Here is a 17,248-nt window from a genome sequence, read left to right as displayed (position 1 = left end):
AATCTATCAGAAAAATTAAGTGATTGAAACCTCAGCGGGCATTTACCTGTCCTGCCAAGTAGTGAGTTTTTAAGATCTGCCTCCACCCTAGGGCTCAGTTTCTTCTTTCTGAAGTGGTGAAATAGCTCTTCCCTGCCTAACAGGGCTTTCGTGAAAAGAAACACATGCAGAGACACGCAAAGACATTCTAGTAATGAGAACCATGAAAATAATGAAAACAAACCTTTGAGAGTACTGGAAATTGCCTTTTGGAATTTGTAGAGCAGAAAACCAATAAGAGAAAGGAAACAAACATAAATGAAAACACATCTGGCCCTAACTGAGTCTTTACACATTATGAGATTTAGGGAAGATCTAAATGCTTGCTCCAACATTTTTCTTCCCCCCCCCCCCCCCCTCCCTGCTTTATTTACTTCGCTTGATGTTATTTTGTTTTAAAATCACCTTCCATAATCTTCCTGCTACCGCTCTCCTGGGGATGCCTGGAAGGTACAAGTAGAACTGAAGGGAAACACAAATCATGGTCTGTATCTCTGCACAGAGCTCATCTACATTGCTCTGCTGAACCCTGAGTGTTGATGAAAAGGAAGTGCAGTAATATTTCCAGTCATCCCTGAGGGGTGAAGTGAGACAAGGTTGGTATTAGGCTTCTTTGCATGTCCCTTTTTGACTATGTTGCTCTCACCAGGGCTCTAGTTGGAGAGAAGGGATTTTTGCTTCTACTATCATAAATCAGGGGAGCCCCGGAGCTGTGCTGTGCTGTGCCTTGATTCCCTCAGAATCAAGACAACTTAGAGCTATTTTATACCCTCTTCACATCGCTGGTGCTGTGCAAAAGGGAAATGGAGAAAGGCAAAACTGACTCCTAGGGTGAATGGTAGTAATTTTTGGTTGTGTATTTTTTCTTTCCTTTCAGGAATCTAGATACATTGAAGACTCCTCTGATAAAAATGGTGTGATTTCTTTGATTTTCTCTCTGAAAGAAGAAGTCGGGGCATTGGCTAAAGTCCTGCGCACATTTGAGGTAAATATTTTCCTTCGAGTCTTTACAATTTTGTATTGCAGCCACATTTTCTTGGAGCCTTGGAGATTGTGTTTGTGATTCTATTTCACTGCTATTACAGGGTAAAGCAGTCTGCATTTCTTTTCTGGGCCTAAAATCCCTTAAAGTCTTGGAACAGAAGTAGCTTTTTAAAACTAAAACCTCTATCTTTGACTGACATGAGGGTGGGAAAAATGCATTTTCTAGAGTTAAGAGGGAAATATTTCATCATAACTGCTGTAGTAAGAGGTAGGGCTGAGTCGGGTTGTGCTTGAAGATTGACTTATAACCAAATAAATTGCCTTACATCTTGTAAGGCAAATATAACCTGCTATGTCGTATTTGAGCTATGTGACTCACAACGCACATTGCACAAGGTATTTCTGCTGGGGGCAGCTCTTTGCTCTTGTCTGCCTCAATAAATCTGATATAAAAAATTCTACCATCTCCCATCTGCAATACTTCTACAGAGTGGGTAGAGGGTGCCTACAGAACAGAATAAAAATGACAGCACTTTGTTTTTTAAACCAAAGGGACTCAGTAACCTATGCTGAGTGATTTGGAAAGCTTTTGGGGAAACAAGGAGCCATTTACCTTTCAGGACATTGTATGCCTATCTATTTTTGCCAAAATATTTCCCAGATGTCATGAATGTTTGAAAAGCACGAAATCCCTGCAATTCAGGATGGTTGTGTCGCAACACACACAGCTGTGTACTCTGTGCTCCCAAACAAATACACTTTCATATTGGTTCTGTGGCTTGTTTGGGTTTTGTTTTTTTTTTTTTTTTCATGTAATAGTTGTGCCTGAAAACAGCATTTTCTTTAGAACATTATGAGATGTTGTGACTTGCATGTTTTCCATTTGTAAATTGAATTTACTAGGAAATGAAAGGTTGTGTGCTATGGGTATAAAGGAAAAATAATTATGAGTTATATAACATATTCGATTCATTAAGATAAAAGGAAATTCACACCAACAACAGAAGAGTAAGCCTAAATTAGTGAACTGACCAGTAAAGTCCTGCAAAATGTCCATATGTCAGTGATGTGTATGTCTGTAAGTGAATTAATGATACTGTTGATATTTTCCTATCAAATGCATTGCTGTCTACTAACTAAATTGGTGTCAGCTCCAAAGAAAAAATTGTAGAGGAGCTAGTGTAGGAAAGAGAGAAGTCACATTTGTTGACTTTCCTTGCCCCAAAGCAGGTACCTAAACTAGACCACCTGAGTAATGGTTTTTCCCAGTGACCATGGTTGCAGCGGAGAGGTTGGGGCACGGTTGGTTTTCCATCCCAACAAAGCCAATCCTTTCTGTGCTAACTTGCAGCCTCCTCCAGCCCCAAGGCTTGACAGGAGACCTGGCACAGGTGCTCTTATATCAGTTTGACATTTGGCATTGTAGTGGGGAAATGGATGGATGGGATTTAACGGTACAAGAACAGCTCCTCAGGGCTGTTGTTAGTGAATTCCTGGTGTAAATCAGAGCTGCCTTTGGGCTGTTGTAACTCCATTCCAAGAGCTGCACAGAGGTGTGAGTCTTACACACACAGCTGAGATGACCTTCCCCCTTTTCCATCTGAGCCACAGCTATGGTGCCTCAGAGAAACAGACCTTGTGCTCAGTGACATCCACAGCACAGACAGGGAAAGTGGGGATATGCAGGTGAGTAGTGGGAACAAACAGGAAGAACTTGAGGGAATATTTTTGTCTTGTATTCCTTCACTGCCTAATAACATTAACTGTGAGATGCTACAGGAGTTAGTTCAGACTCTGTGGGTGGGCCCCTTGGGCAGGGAGATACCCAGACTTGTCCCCTGGTTTGTGTCACCAGCTTCTTGCTGGCTTGTGGAAATGTGGTGGAGTTGTCTCAGAGGGGCCTCACAAGAGGAGATGTGAGGATGGCTGCTCCAGCTGTCATTGCCTCATCCAGTCATATACAGAAGGAAAAGAGAAAACTGACAAGCCACAAATAGGATCAGGCTGTTTCCAGGAGCAGAAGTGGAGCTGCAATTGTTGACTTCATGGAGGGGGTCCACACCCTGTGCAGCTGCTGGTGCTGATGGCCACGTGTTGCTTGTCTGTAAACTTTCTGCTCCTTGCTGAGGCTGGGAGCTGCCCAGACTCCTGGCACCTCTCTGGACACTCCTGCACGGGAACGCAGGCAGAGAGCACAGCTCAACCCTCTGTTCCTGGCTCAGATTTGGGTGCAATTAAAGGATAGTGCCTCCAGAACTGGCTTTGAGGGGGTTGGCTATTTTCTAGACAGTTTGTAAAACTAGCCTGGAACATAAAGGGGAGAGGAGGAGGGTTGAATGAGCTGTAAATATAATAGACTTGAAAATTTGCCCACTCTCCCAGGGAAGGAAGCATGGAAGCAAGATCCAGATTGAGTCATAGGGAATTGAGGGGATACCTAAAGAAAGGAGAGATCTTGAAGTGCTATCAGCACACAGGATGTCTTTCTGTGGAGGTTTCTGTATGGACCTGAGAAGGTCCATATAAACATCTCCTTGGTTTAAGAACTGAAAAAAAAAAAGTTACTCTGGGAGTATTGTCCAGCCATTCTTGAGTCCCTTCCTGGGGTGCACTCCCAGGTTCACATCCTGCCCATGTCCCACTCCTGTGCTGGGGTGAAACTGTCCAGACCTTAGCCCCTGTCACAGCTTGTTCTCCATGGGCAGCAAGAGCCCAAAGGGTGTGCTCTAGCCTGGATCTGCCCCTGCATATCATGAGGTCCAAGACATCTGGCTCATCAAGCATCATGGCAGGTAGAATCTTTACTCACCCTCAGAGCAAACCACCCAGGAAAGGAATTAGTGTCCAAACACAGCCCAGATGGAAGGGGCAAGCCTCCATCATGGGAGCCTGGAGGATGGACTGAAGGTAGAGAAGCCTCCTCCAGGGAGGAAGAGGCTCAAGGCTAAGGGCTACAGAGTGCTCATGGCACAGAATTATACCTCTAACTAAGACATCAAGTTTAAGAGAATTTCACTGTGTTTTGTGGAAACAGTAATTTTTGTCCTGCTCCAACATCCCTCAGGGTTGCTCATGCAGTTGGCAGAGTACTGCACACTCTCACTTTTTTTGGGTTTTTTTTTTTTGTTTTTTTCAAAGACCCAAACTCCAGTTTTCTGTTCCGGTCCCATTGCACACAAGTATGTGGCTACAGTGACAACTCTTGTTTTTCTGATGTAGCTTGAGGGTGTTTTATGCCCTGAGGAATCTCCTCAATGAACTCAGCTCTTTTTGTCTGCTGGCTTTGTGTCCAAAACATACTTGATTATTTTCACTTTTTTCTTATGTTTACTCAGGAAGACCCATCTGAACACCAGACCTCAGCAGGCTTCTAAGCTTTTCTGCTCCCTGGCTTTTGTCCCTTCTCTTGGTTTGCAAATCCTTGCCTGACTCCTGGAGTGTTTTATGCCACTGCTGGCAGTACAGCCCCTGCAGCCCCTTCTTCACCTGTCCTGGGGAGAGATGTGTCCATAGGGCCAGACTCACACTCTGATGTGCTGTAAAGTGTTAGGAGCTCAGTCATGCTCAGCAATAAGCAAAATGCTAAAACTGAACCCACTGTGCTTCCACACTAGCTGCTCTATATATTGGGATATGGCAGACATTCACTTTTTGCTTGTCAAACCCAGTTGTTTTGCAGTTGAAAAGTCCCTTTGTCACCTCTGCCCTTACTGCATGCTTGAGGGTGGCTGTAGGGACAGCACAAAGGCACTAGCAGGGTCTTTACACTGACTTCATTTTAATGGGATCTACTGTACGCTGAGGTACTCCTTGGTGCAGCCCTGTGCTGTTTATTTGTGTCATAGAAGATGACAGCTAGGCAGCCAAAACTTGAAGAAACACCTTTGAAACAGAACAGCACACAAGAGTAAAATATCATGCTTAAAGTCAGGAAGACAGAACAGTCATTGTGAAATTGTGTTTCTGTTGTGATTCACTGGACACATCAAAAATGTTCTGGGTATAAATTGAGGCCAAAAAAGAGAGAAATCTTCCATGTTTCTTATCAAAACTGAGAAAGCAAAACTGAACACTTCAGGTTGACCCAAGTGTTACACTTGGCAGAAATATTTGGTTCTTCTGTAGTGATAAGAGCCTATTGAAATAGAGGTAGCTTTTTTAAACAACAAAATTCATTCTGAAAAAGAGTGAAGAAACCCCCACATTGTTCCCCCTCAAAGATTGCCTTTTCTGTAGTTAAAATCATCATTAAAAATACCAGAAATAAGAATTTCCATATACTAAAAGGATTGCCTCCAGCTTCAGTTGCAGATTTTCCACATGAATTTGTGAATACAGTAATCTTCTCTGAAGTTCTTTTTTTGATCGATATACAAGTAGCAGATCATCAGCTGTTTTAAGTGGCAAGCATTGGAATACATTATAAGTTTGCTCAACCCATTGTCAGGGAGGAGCCTTCTATTCCTCACTGATGGGACCTTCTCAGATACAGAGCAGGACTTCAGTGCGAGGTGCAGCCATCAGTGGGTAGGGTTCTAGCTTGAATGCAAAAAAAAAAAAAAAAGTTGATTTGCACCAAGTACTCCTGCTCCCAGAGTAAGTTGCTGTCCCTTGGGGATAAGTTACTGCTCCATGGAAGGATGGGATGGGAGTAACAGGCTGTACTAAATGAGACCTGGCACTTGCAGAGTCAGCAGAGGTAACTCTGCTCTGTTTCTGTTTAGGAACTGTGTTCCACAGAAAGTCCTACGTGACTGTTATCTCTTTGTCCCCTGGGAAGCTATTGGCTCTGGGGTGGTTGGGGTTGCTTCCAAATAGGGCAGAAAACAGTCACTTTGGCCAGGGGGTGTGTTAGAAGTGTCTACAGTGATAGGTGAACAGGCCACACTTGCCTCTACCACAAGATTGTTTTTCATTATACTGTACATATGCACAGCAATGATCATTTCATTACACGTTCCCAATCCACATCCTTGCTCTTGTCCCTCCTCTTCCTACAGCCACAAGGGCAGGACTTCTTGATCTAATGAACCAACACTGGTTTAAAGAGATGAGTGCTCTCTTCACGTGTGGCTTGTGCAATGCCACACGCCGTCACGTTTTTGGTTTGTCCTGCTCCACGTGTTTTGTAGCCAGATTCTGCTGCAAGCCTCGAATCAAACTTCAGGGCTGGAGCAGAAGTGCTGAGTGATGGACACCAGGGGCTGCTCCAGGGCCAGCTGCCCTCTGGTGCTCTTTGCTGGTAGGGACCTGCTCTGAGACACTATTCCTCCGTGAGCTTGGAAGGAAGACCCTAGCAGTTGTGAAGGAGAAGGTGGGGAAGCACTGTCTCCAACTGAGAAGCAGGCCCTTGGACAGTAAAGCTGAATCAGGCAGATGCTTTTGCCATTGCTTCGGGAATCCATGGCTGAAGGCATTACTGTAACTTCCTAAGTCCTCTGATCTATGAAGATTAAGCACTGAGCTTATACTTGTGCTTCCTAAAGTGTCCTCCTTCAGGAAACCCTGAACTATAACATGGCAAAGGTTAAAGAATGTCTCATAGCTCTCTCTCTCTCTCTTTTTTTTTTTTTTTTTTTTTTTTTTTTTTTTTTTTTTTTTTGGTACCAGTTAGTTCAAGTAAAATCCTTATTTTGGGAGATTTTACCCAAATTCTCACTTAGTGGCACCATAGTGTTGTCAAAAGTTCTTCATCTGGTAACAATGTGGGGTCTCCTGATGAAGACAAACTTAATTAATGACAACAGTCAGCAAAACAAGCTGCAGCTGGATTACACAGTTGTACTTAGTTTTAGAACCATATATAGGCACATTTAGTAATTAGTGAACAGAAGGATGAGTGACTGTCATGAGAAACAGTAACTCATAACATTTTCAGAAAGTATCCACCCCTGCTGAAAGCTTCCCTGTATAGCTATGAACACACAACTTTCCTTTTCCAGTGACCAGGCCATTAAACATAGGATGGAATTAAATTCTCTTGCCAGTGACCTCAGCAAGACTGCTGGTGTAGTGCGACACCAGTCTGGTTTTCTCCTGCTGGTGTGGGGCAGCTGCAGCATAGGTGGTGCTCAGTTAGGACAGAATAACTGAAATAACCTGGGAAAGGGGCTGGACCTGCTTCACAGACTCTGAGAGGGAGCCAAGGCTGAGGTCCAGCACTGTGAGATAAGGCAGGGAGGGACATGGGCAATCTCCTCCCTGCATCTACCATTGCCTCTGTTTTAAATTGATATTTGTATTGCTGCCCCCTTCTAACTCAGGACTAATTCGAGCTTGATTTTTGAGCTCTGAGAACATGTCTTGAGACTTCCTTCTCTAATGGGCAGTGATAGAGGTACAGTTGACTTGGATATTAAAATAACAGAAGATGAGTTTTTCCACCCCTAGGAGTGGAGATTTCAAGAAAAGTTTAAGAAAAAAAAAACTACAGCAGACCCATGGTTGCATGAGAGGATGTGTCCATGGGGGAGAGACTCCCTGGTCATCAACCTGAAGAGAAGGAGAGAAGTACCAACCTGCTCTCCAAGTTCCTTGCAGCTGCAATGCGTGGTGGGGTGAATTCAGCAAAGACACATCTAATTTCACTCCACAGGCTCCTCTGATTCCAGCCAGCTCTAAAATAGCAGGGGCAGAAGAGATCCATGTTAATAGTTCAGGTGGGAATCCAGCCACAAACCTGTGACAGTTGAGATCTTCCCAAGGTGCTAGGTTAGGAATTAGGTTCCATTCACAAAATATAGCTCATAAAACCGGAATAACTTTTATTAGCTGACTTTTGAAGGCATACATTGTCAAGATGTCAGTCTCTACTAAAAACAGATAGCGATTGAAAAGTGCTTTAAATGTACAACTAAACAACAACAAAAAATGCCCCTATTCTACTTTCTCAGGTAACTATTTGTCTCCAGAAGTTGGAGCTTTAAAGAAAATGTCGGCTATTGGGAGAAACGTGATGCAATAACAAGATTTGGCAGCGTCAAGGATATAAAAAAGTTCTGAACAACGTGAGGCTATGAAGATTAAACACTAGATGGAGTAGTTGGACTGGAATGAAATTGAGATTTGTAAAGCAACTCTAGTAACAGAGCCACTGTAAATATTTTGAAATCAAGGGCTTAGTAGCAAGGCACAGATATCAGAACACATACCTCGAGGAGTACCAGTTCAGGGAGCTGGACATATGCTGCGGGATTCTTGCTCTAAAAACAGTCACCAGTAGGGTTCTCCCTTCAGCTTCTCTGTTGTGAAGTCCTGAAGTCTTGGCACAAAGAGGTAGCAGGTTGGCTCTGCACTCCGGTGTGTGGCAGATATCCCTCAAACAAACAGCAAAGCAGTGTGGCACTCTGCTTCTCCCAGGTGTAAAAAAGGAGGTAACTCTCTCCATGGGCTCCTTTCTCCATCTTCTTTTCCCCCGCTTTTTTCCTCACTGTCTTAGGTTGTGATAGTTTGTGAGGTATTGATACTCCTGCTTCCTTAAGCACATCCCATGCCCACCCTGCAGCTTATCTCTTCATTCCCAGTCCCTGCATCATTCCATTCATTCTGGGGGCATTGCTATCTGTGCAGCTGCTCACTGAGCCCAACAGCAGAGCTGGTACATTAGAAGAGGCACCTGATTAAAAAAAAAAAAAAGGATGTAGATTAAGGAGCCTTGAGCCCAGAGAAGAGAAGGTGCTGGGGAGATCTTATTGTGGCCCTCCAGTACTCAGAGGGGTCGTAAAAGAAAGAAAGATGAAGACAGAGTTTTTAGCAAGACCTTTTGTGATGACACATGGAGCAATGGTTTAAAACCAAAAGAGTGTAGACCAGAGAAGGCATAAGGAAGAAAACTTTAGGATGAGGATGGTGAGACACAGCAAAGGCGCAGCAGCTCCCCGTGCCTGCTCTCTGTCAGGAGCTCCCAGTGCCTCACCCACACAGACGGGACAATGTTCAGTCTGTTTGGGAAACAGGGCTTTGGAGGCCTAAAACAAACTGTCCCCGGGGCCAAGGACAGTGCTGGCCATTCTCTCCCGCTGACGGCCCCGTGAGGACGGCATCTCTCGCGAGCAGCAGTGGGTGAATGTGCTTTTGACCTTTTCAACTTATTGTGTTGGTATCTAGCCAAACAGTTTGAGTTCATCTGTAGTGTGCAATACTCAGGAAACAGAGTAATGACATATATGTTAACTAGCAAGGAATAAACTGCCTTTTGTGAAGGAGTAAATCAGGCCTTTGCTGCTGATGGCCAGATGCCCTCCTGTGCTGTGCAAGCACTGAGAGGCACAAAGAAAACCCTAAAGGGGCTCAGAAAGAGGGATGTACAGTTAAAAAATCTTCCCTTTTTCTTCCTTGTAGGTCAAAAGTAGATCCTCATAGCCTTACTCCATGGATGGAATCCTGACCCCACTGTAGCAGGGGGTTTGACATTGACAGCAGCAGGGCCATAACTTCACCCCATGTAGTTTGGAATTTCTTTGAAATTTCTTTTTGAGTTTCTTTAGCTTGAAAGACAAAAACCAAAAGTTTCTCCAGGGATGCTGATCATCATGTGTCAGCCTCTCTGACTCTTCTGTGGGTAATGATTCTGTGATTCTGTGATCTCCAGGCCCAGTTTTCCTCCAGGGATTTGTATATTCCTCCCAGGGGACAGAAGCCCAGACCTGGCCATGGCACACTGTACCTGCAGCAGCAATGTGAACCTGATAAAATGGTCAGGTGGCAAAGTCAATGTCCATGGAAACCTGTTTGAAAGCTTTTTCTCAAAAAGAAAAAAAAAAAAGAAAAAAAAAAAAAAAAAAAAAAAAAAAAAAAAAGGAAAGAAAGCAATTTTTTCGTATTCAATTACAGTGGTCAAAAAAACACATGAATTAATTCAACAGGGGTAGATGTTCCTGGACTTTTCTTTTGGACTTTCTAATTTTTTTTTTTTTTTAAATTTTTTTTTTTTTTGATGGTGATGGTAGGTTTTTGGTTGGTTGGTTTTTTTTGTTTTTTTTTGGGGGGGGGTTGTTGTTTGTTTTCTCCCCTGGACTTGTTTTGTTTTGTTTTGTTTTTGTGGGGGTTTTTTGTTTGTTTTGTTTTCCTGGACTTTTGTTTGCTTTTTGTTGGAAAAGTAGTATTATTAGCTACTTGTTTCTTACATATCAACATGGCAGCATGTCTGAGGTCAGGTTCCCACTGGTTATAGTCATCAATGTTATAGTCAATAGTTGCCAGTTATCTCTTTCTTCAGAGCTAGGAGACACTGCTGATGGTCAGAAAAGATATTGGGTGAGAGAGAACTTGGATTTTTGAGGTAAAGAAAATAATTGTTCTCTGTGAGAGTGATAAGGTTCGTGAGCTGTTGCCCAGAGACTGAGGAGCCTCAAAACTTGGACATAGCCCTAGGCAAACTGCTCAGGCAACCTGAGCAGATTATTGTACTTGCTGATCTCCAGAGGTCCCATTCGACCTCATCAACTCTGTGATTCTGAACTTAAAACACCCATATTTTTATTTACACAAACTTGGGCTGCCTTTTTTGGTGCAGATCCATGTTTCCCTTTGGATCTTTGCCCAGCAGCTGCTCACAGCCCTGGAAACTGTGCAGGTGGCTTTGCAGGTGACTGTGCAGAGGTTTGGCTTATCTCACGGGGTGCCCAGCTGCCTCCTCATCCAATCTTTTATCAAGATGCTCATCAAGACAGCATTCAGTTTCCCATGAGAGGGTACTCTGCTGGTGGAATGCCTTCTTCCTGTGTTGATCCTGGGGAAATGTCTCTGTCAACACAGACAAGCTCTCATTATGTGCTTGAGGTACTGGAATTGCCATTTATAACACAAAGCCTGTTTACAGCTTGCATCCTGCTTCCACCTTTCTCTAAGCCTTCAGTAGTGCCTAGTCTTCCTGATGTGCTCTGTACAAGGGTGAATCCCACATATTTCTCATTCCTCCTTTCTGTTTCTCTCTCTGTTGTGGAAGTCCTCAAGTCCAGTGGCTGCTTCTGAGTTATTTGGATGGTGCAGTATAGTTTGTTGATTGACACGGGTATTTATCCAGTCCTTATGTCGTATTCCTTCCCCCAAAAACCGTGGGACCAAAATTTCTCTTTCTCATAGGAGAAAGGTATAAACTTGACCCACATTGAGTCTCGACCTTCCCGTCTCAACAAAGATGAGTACGAATTCTTCATTAACTTGGAAGGCAAGAATGTCTCAGCACTGGACAAGATCATCAAGTCCTTGAGAAGTGATATTGGAGCAACAGTCCATGAGCTTTCACGAACAAAGAAGAAGGACACTGGTAAGGACATGCTGACAAGGCTAATATTGACACGGGCTGTTTATGTCACATACTGAAATTACTTATTTTTCCAGTAGTAAAGGAGACCCTCTTGGATCTTTATGGCTACATTTCTCTCTCTCTATTTTTCCTATAATGTAAACTTTTTCATTTGGAGATTTTCTGTCAGTGTAAATTTTTGCCATGATTCTGACTAGGTCTCCTGGGAAACTAGGGAGGCTCTGCCACCCACTTTGGTGGGAACAGGACTAACTCTCCATTACTGTATGAAATCCCAGGGAGGTCAGTTGCAGTTCTGCTTTTGGAGGGAAAGAAGGAAAGACTTTGTGAGTTGTTCATGCTCCTAATTATCAGAGATTTGCTGGAGCTGAGGCTGCTTCGTGCAGTGGTGGCTGCCCAGCAGATAGTCTGAGACAGTCTTAAATGCCTCTTCAGCTAACAGATGTGATTTTAATAGGATTTCAGACTTTAAATACTTTAGGTCTGGATCTTCCTCTTCCTTCCTGGGAGCAACATGAAAGGACATTAATACCTTCTTGAGATCAGTGCTGGTAATCCTTTTACCATTTCCTTTGTGTCCTACCCATGACATTACATTTGAAGATAAAGAAGAAGAAAGCAGATTCCCTTTGGAGTCAGTTTTCTCCATTCATAGACAAAGGGACAAAAGGTTGATTAGGTGATTTATGATCTTGTCAGATTGAAGAGATTCACTTCTGGGGGCTTTTTTTATTTCCATAAGAAAGCTATGGGACCTACCAGGGCTTAACATTAATTTTTGTAGTTACTATGAAGAAGTTAATAATAAAATTTATTGAATAATAAAGTTGTCTATAAACATATGCCAGAGTCAGACAGAGATACAGCTCTAAATATCATCCAGGAAAGTCTTGCGTGTGAAATTCTGACCTCACAGAAGTCAAAACTCTTGTGGTCAGCTGCAGGATTAGGATTCCACTGCATGTTACTGTGTTGATCAAAGGAGTTTTTTGAGCTAGATTATCCTGTCAGTGCTTCAAAAAAGGACTTGATCCTCTTCTGTCTGAGAGGATAACTTGTGTTTGTTTGTTAGTTTCAGCAATAGTATAAAATGGGAACAATTTATTGCCAAGGAGAGAGAGGAAGATTGATATTTCTTTTTGCCCTTTCTCATTTTTTTTCAATTTCAACTCCTCTCATGAGTAATAAGGGTCCAGTCAAACTGAAATCCCCAAAGGACTATATTTTGAAAGGTCAAACAATCCCTGCTTAGGGGATGAACTGTGGGTGGCAAATCCTGGGCGGAGGCAGCTACAAGGGCAGAATAAGTTGGGAACAGCCTGAGCTGTAGGAAGTGTGGTGAGATGCTGTCCTTTATCAGTGATGGCATTAACAAATAACAGGCCTTGTGGTGCATTTTAGGCCAACTTGTCTTTCAAATGTATCCTTCTGGCAAATCTGGTCATGGTTCACAGACATGCTTGTGTGAAATCTTATTCCCAAAACACAGAACAAGAGCATTGTGCCTCCAGGGAGCAAAATCTCAGACAGATGGCTTATGGGGATGTTGCCACACTTGTCTCAGTGGGCAGGTAAAGGCTGGGAAGGTTTTCTTCCAGAGCCAGTCTGGAATCCCATGGGACTGATTCCTTTACTCCTGCCTAAATCACCTCTCATTTCTTCCCTGCTAACGATTTTGGTCCTGCTCATGATTTGAGAAAGAAAAAACTTGTTTTTCTGTTTGCTGTGGGCAGCACACAGTCCTGTTCTTGGGACACTGCTTTATGGGCACTCAGAGGAAATTTCTTTATTCTGCCTCTTCTGTATAGCTCAGTGTTAAACACCGTGTGTATGTCCTTTATTGGGCAAACAATAAAGGAATGGCTTTTTCTTTTTTCTTTCTCTTTTTTGGGTGGGTGGGGGAGTCACTTTAGCTGCTTTTATTATCTCGTCTTAACTAAGTGCAAAATTTAATTGACACATTCAAATAGTTACAAATATCAGATTTGGATCAACAGTGTAATTTGAGGTGAGAGGAGGCCAGCAAGGTGCTCTCAATCCAAATGCAGCTTTAGAACTTCAGATGAGAAGGGTTGGCAGTTGCTGGGCCAAAAGCTCTTTGTGTAGATGGAAAGATTTGTTGTAAAATCACAGTGTTTCTCTTAATGTCTCTTTTTGGAAACAAGATGGGTATCTGCAGTCAACTTGGAGCCCATGAATAAAAGTAATTAAATATTATTCTGTTGCAGCATTAGGGAAATGCAGACAATTTATTGCATTTCTGAAACAAACTGGGAGCTGAGGATCTGTAGGGGCCTTGTTTGCTAGACCCTGAGGCTGGCCAGAGCATTTGAGACTGTTTAAGAGAGGCTAAACCTGGGCCTTGAACTGCTATAAATTGTATAGACCTGTCTTTGACCCTCCTCACAATGGTCCAAGTGGAGGATTCTGCAGAAGTCCTCACTGCCCCTGCTTTGCTGCCTCTCATATAAATTGCTTATTAGCATTCTGCTCAGTATTTGACCCCACGGTAATTTGGTCACCACTTGGGTGTCCAGCACCATCCCATAAATGCTGCTGTTTCACTCACAGACAAATCAATATTTATTACTGATCAGCCACGTTTGCTCCTCGGGCCTTCACAGAGGCCCAGTGTTGCAAGAGCTTGCCCTGGCAATTCATTAATGGCAGTGCAGACAGACAGCGAGTCTGGTGAGCGGGCTGCAGGAGGATGTGGCAAACAAAATATGGGAGAGATCCAGCCGGGGGTAATTCGATTTCATCTTTTGAATAGGTTCTGGAAGGGTTGGGGACAGCATCCTGGCACATCACATCTAGGCAGAAGATCCACCAGTAGCCTTTTTTCACCCTGGCCTTGATGTGAGGGCTGTATGGACTTAATGCAGTGTTTGTCCCAGAACTGTGCTCAGTGTCTTTAATTCTTGTTTCTATGACAGCTGAGAAAGCTCAGCGCTTTCCAGGACCCAGCATAACAACTTATGCTGGTGCAAGCAGCACTAACTCTCCTTGGGATTTCCCTTTCACATCTTGCTACTTTCATCCAACTCTGCAAGCTCAGAGCTGCTCTTGTTTAGCTACTGCTGGTGTTTGGGTAGGCAGGATCAGGACTTCAAGCCAGGAAGAGAAGTTGCTTCTCCTGTTTAGGGAAAAAGCAAGCCACCCATCTCCACACACAGGACTGACACCACTTCAGCCTGGAGTCAGTCTGCCTTGAGTTTCTAATGAGGTCTGCACCAAGTACAAAAGCAACCTTGAGAATAAAATATTTAATGAAAGTAAGTCAGTATGGGAAGTAAGTCAGCAATGGTTCACCTGCCCAGTGAGACCATTCTTATTCAGGTCAGCAAAGCCCTACAGACATCACTGCCAAAATCCAGTGCAGACTTCAGCCCCCACCAATTTTTCTATACAGCCTGGACCCTTCGGGTCACGGTGTATTCCTGAGAAGAGTGGTTTTCTCTCTAGCACTGACAAACCCTTTTGCTGTGGGGCTGCCAGGCAGCTTTTTCCCCCCAGTGCCTAACACAAAACCATTCACCAAAGTGCGTCACCCCAGATTGGTAGTGGGGAGCCTGAAACACAAAACATTGAAGCAATTCCCCACAAGGAATTCCACACAAGGCTCAGTGACACAGCCAGGAAAAAAACCCAGACAGGAAATGGGCAGGACATGGTGTAAGTAGAGACCCCTCTCTGTGGATTAAACACGCTTTTTTCTACTCCCCCTGTGCCCAGTTTCAGTGAAGGGGTTGGAGGTGCAGGAAACTCTGACAGCGAGGGGCGAGAGGGTTTCTGGAGTAACTAGGAGAACCAACAGTGCATCCAGCAGCAAAGAAACGCTTTGGGGGACCTTCCTGGGTCTGCTGCTGCCATCTAGTGACTTGCTCAGGTCTGTTTTTTAGGGCAACGAGAAGCGTGGGCATCCCGGAGAGGGGCGGACCAAATCCCACTTCTGCCGGGCGGGAGAAGGGGAGGCACCGCCGCGGGTACCGCTGGGCGCCGCGGCGGGTCCCTGCATCCCGGGAGGCTCGGGCATCCCGGCATCTTCCCGGCTACAGACGCCAGCTGCCTGCTGGAAACACATGTGAAGGCTCCCAGCATGGAGCCAGGCTGGCGATGAGACAGCAGGCAGGGGAGTGGGCACTCCCTGAGTGGAGCCCCCCAAAGCGAGCCCTGTAAAAGCTGCTGTTGCTGCTCCAGCGCCTCTGTGCAGGTACCTCGCAGAAACCCAGTGCCACAAGCGCCCTCCGTGCTGTGAGGATCGGCACAAAGCACGGCTGAATAGTCCTGGAGACAGAGATCCTCTTATCCTGTACGTGGTCCATCAGGTCTGGGATGAGCCCCATCACCAAGGCACTGCAGGGAATTCACTCAGCAGCTGCTGGCCGACGATCAGGTTCACTTGGCACAGCCCCCAAAATCAGATGGGAAGGTATGGCCGAGCAGCAGCGCTCCCAGCTGAGCAGAGAGCCACAGAGGGAAATCAGCTGTTTTCCAAGCACTTGTTGCTGGGCCAGCAACACCCGTTTGTACAGAAAAGCCTCTCAATGAACTGCAAACTTTTTACTGATAGAGGCTGCTCCCGTTCAGTCCTTGTATTGAATTGCCATGAAGATGCTTGACTTACTGGGTTTTTTTAATCTCAACACATCACATCTGGAAATCCCTGTGACTCTTCTTTGTCCTTCACCTTATGTCCTTCTGTAATGAGAGGGTCAAATGGTTATTACATTCTGTGTGGTCAACATGGTCCCTTCTCACATGCTGGCTGTGCCTGAGACAGTGTGTATAGAATATGAATTACAACGCAATAGAGTACCTGACCAAGAAAGTTAATCAAGTTAATGCACTATTGTGTAATGACTGCAGTGATACATTGCTAGTCTGAGGTATTAGGATGCCATTTATCATTTTGTTTCAGAATCCTAGCTCAAATGGGGCCACCAAGGAGGTCTTTAGAAAGAGTGTTTCAGACAGTCCAAAAATTCTTTATCCTTATTGTGGGATTTCCTGGCATTCCTTTGAAAGGGATGATTCTGCATTATTGTGAAAATTTTCTGCATTTTGATAAGTCAAAAGACCAAAAGTAATAAACAGAAAATCATAAACATTACAAGCCAGCTCTGCACCAAAGGTCAGATGCTCTTGATGCTCTGTATTCTTCCAACAAGGTAAAGCAATCACAAATTCAAGACAACTTACTTGATTTGTTCTTCTTTCCTGCTATGGGGAAAGGATTGAAAGAATTTAGCCCCTTGCCTATGTTTCTTTATATATATGATGAAACGATGAAAATGTCAGAAGAAGGTCCAAAATCAAGTAACAAAGAAGGATACCAGTCTCTATTTCTTTTCTGTTTTGCAGTGCCATGGTTCCCAAGAAGTATCCAGGAGCTGGACAGGTTTGCCAATCAGATCCTAAGCTATGGAGCAGAATTGGATGCTGATCATCCTGTAAGAATTATTTTTAACATTTTCTCTAGTTACTTGCACTGATGTTTCTCTCATTTAAATTTCCTCTCCTTTAGTACACATCTAGTAGACTAAATCTCACATGGTACAGAACAAAAAGGCTACCACATTTCTAGGGTTATAATCAGCCCAATCCCTGGTCATGGGGTAAATCAAACCAAAGGTTGCTATAATTGAGCAAATGCCAGGAAATCTTAAAAGTTGGTGGTTTTCAGAGCACAGGGCCACCGCAAGGACACATCTAGTCTTCCGAGGAGGCTCCGATGTAGTGACTTCAGGCTTGCTTTGTGCATCACTGACAAGAAAAAGAAGCAACATATCATAGTCCAGAGAAAGAAAGACCTTTTTCATCCTTGGTTACATACACATAATTTAGCTCAGTGTATTGTTATATGGATGCTAAATCTGACATGGTACTTTTATGGTGAGACACGACAAAAGAAAAGGTTCTTGGTTCAGAAAGTTTGTGATTTAAATGGTAACATCA

At 43.9% G+C, this 17,248-nt stretch overlaps 1 protein-coding gene across 2 annotated transcripts in view; it reads left to right on the top strand.

The window, feature by feature from the left end:
* Positions 1-519: 519 nt before the first annotated feature.
* Positions 520-17,248, top strand: part of PAH (phenylalanine hydroxylase) — a 30,242-nt gene continuing 13,513 nt past the window's right edge. For both annotated transcript variants that reach the window (XM_063395707.1, XM_063395706.1), the window contains exons 1-3: positions 520-1,024; positions 11,107-11,290; positions 16,655-16,743. In XM_063395707.1, the coding sequence (XP_063251777.1) occupies positions 875-1,024; positions 11,107-11,290; positions 16,655-16,743 (423 nt within the window). In that variant the 5' untranslated portion in view covers positions 520-874. The remainder of the gene's footprint in view (positions 1,025-11,106; positions 11,291-16,654; positions 16,744-17,248) is intronic.

The sequence above is a fragment of the Prinia subflava genome, chromosome 4 (assembly GCF_021018805.1).
Source record: "Prinia subflava isolate CZ2003 ecotype Zambia chromosome 4, Cam_Psub_1.2, whole genome shotgun sequence".
Taxonomy (NCBI): Eukaryota; Metazoa; Chordata; class Aves; order Passeriformes; family Cisticolidae; genus Prinia; species Prinia subflava.
The sequence above is the reverse complement of the archived record's forward strand: the minus strand, read 5'-3'. Positions and strand labels throughout refer to the sequence as shown.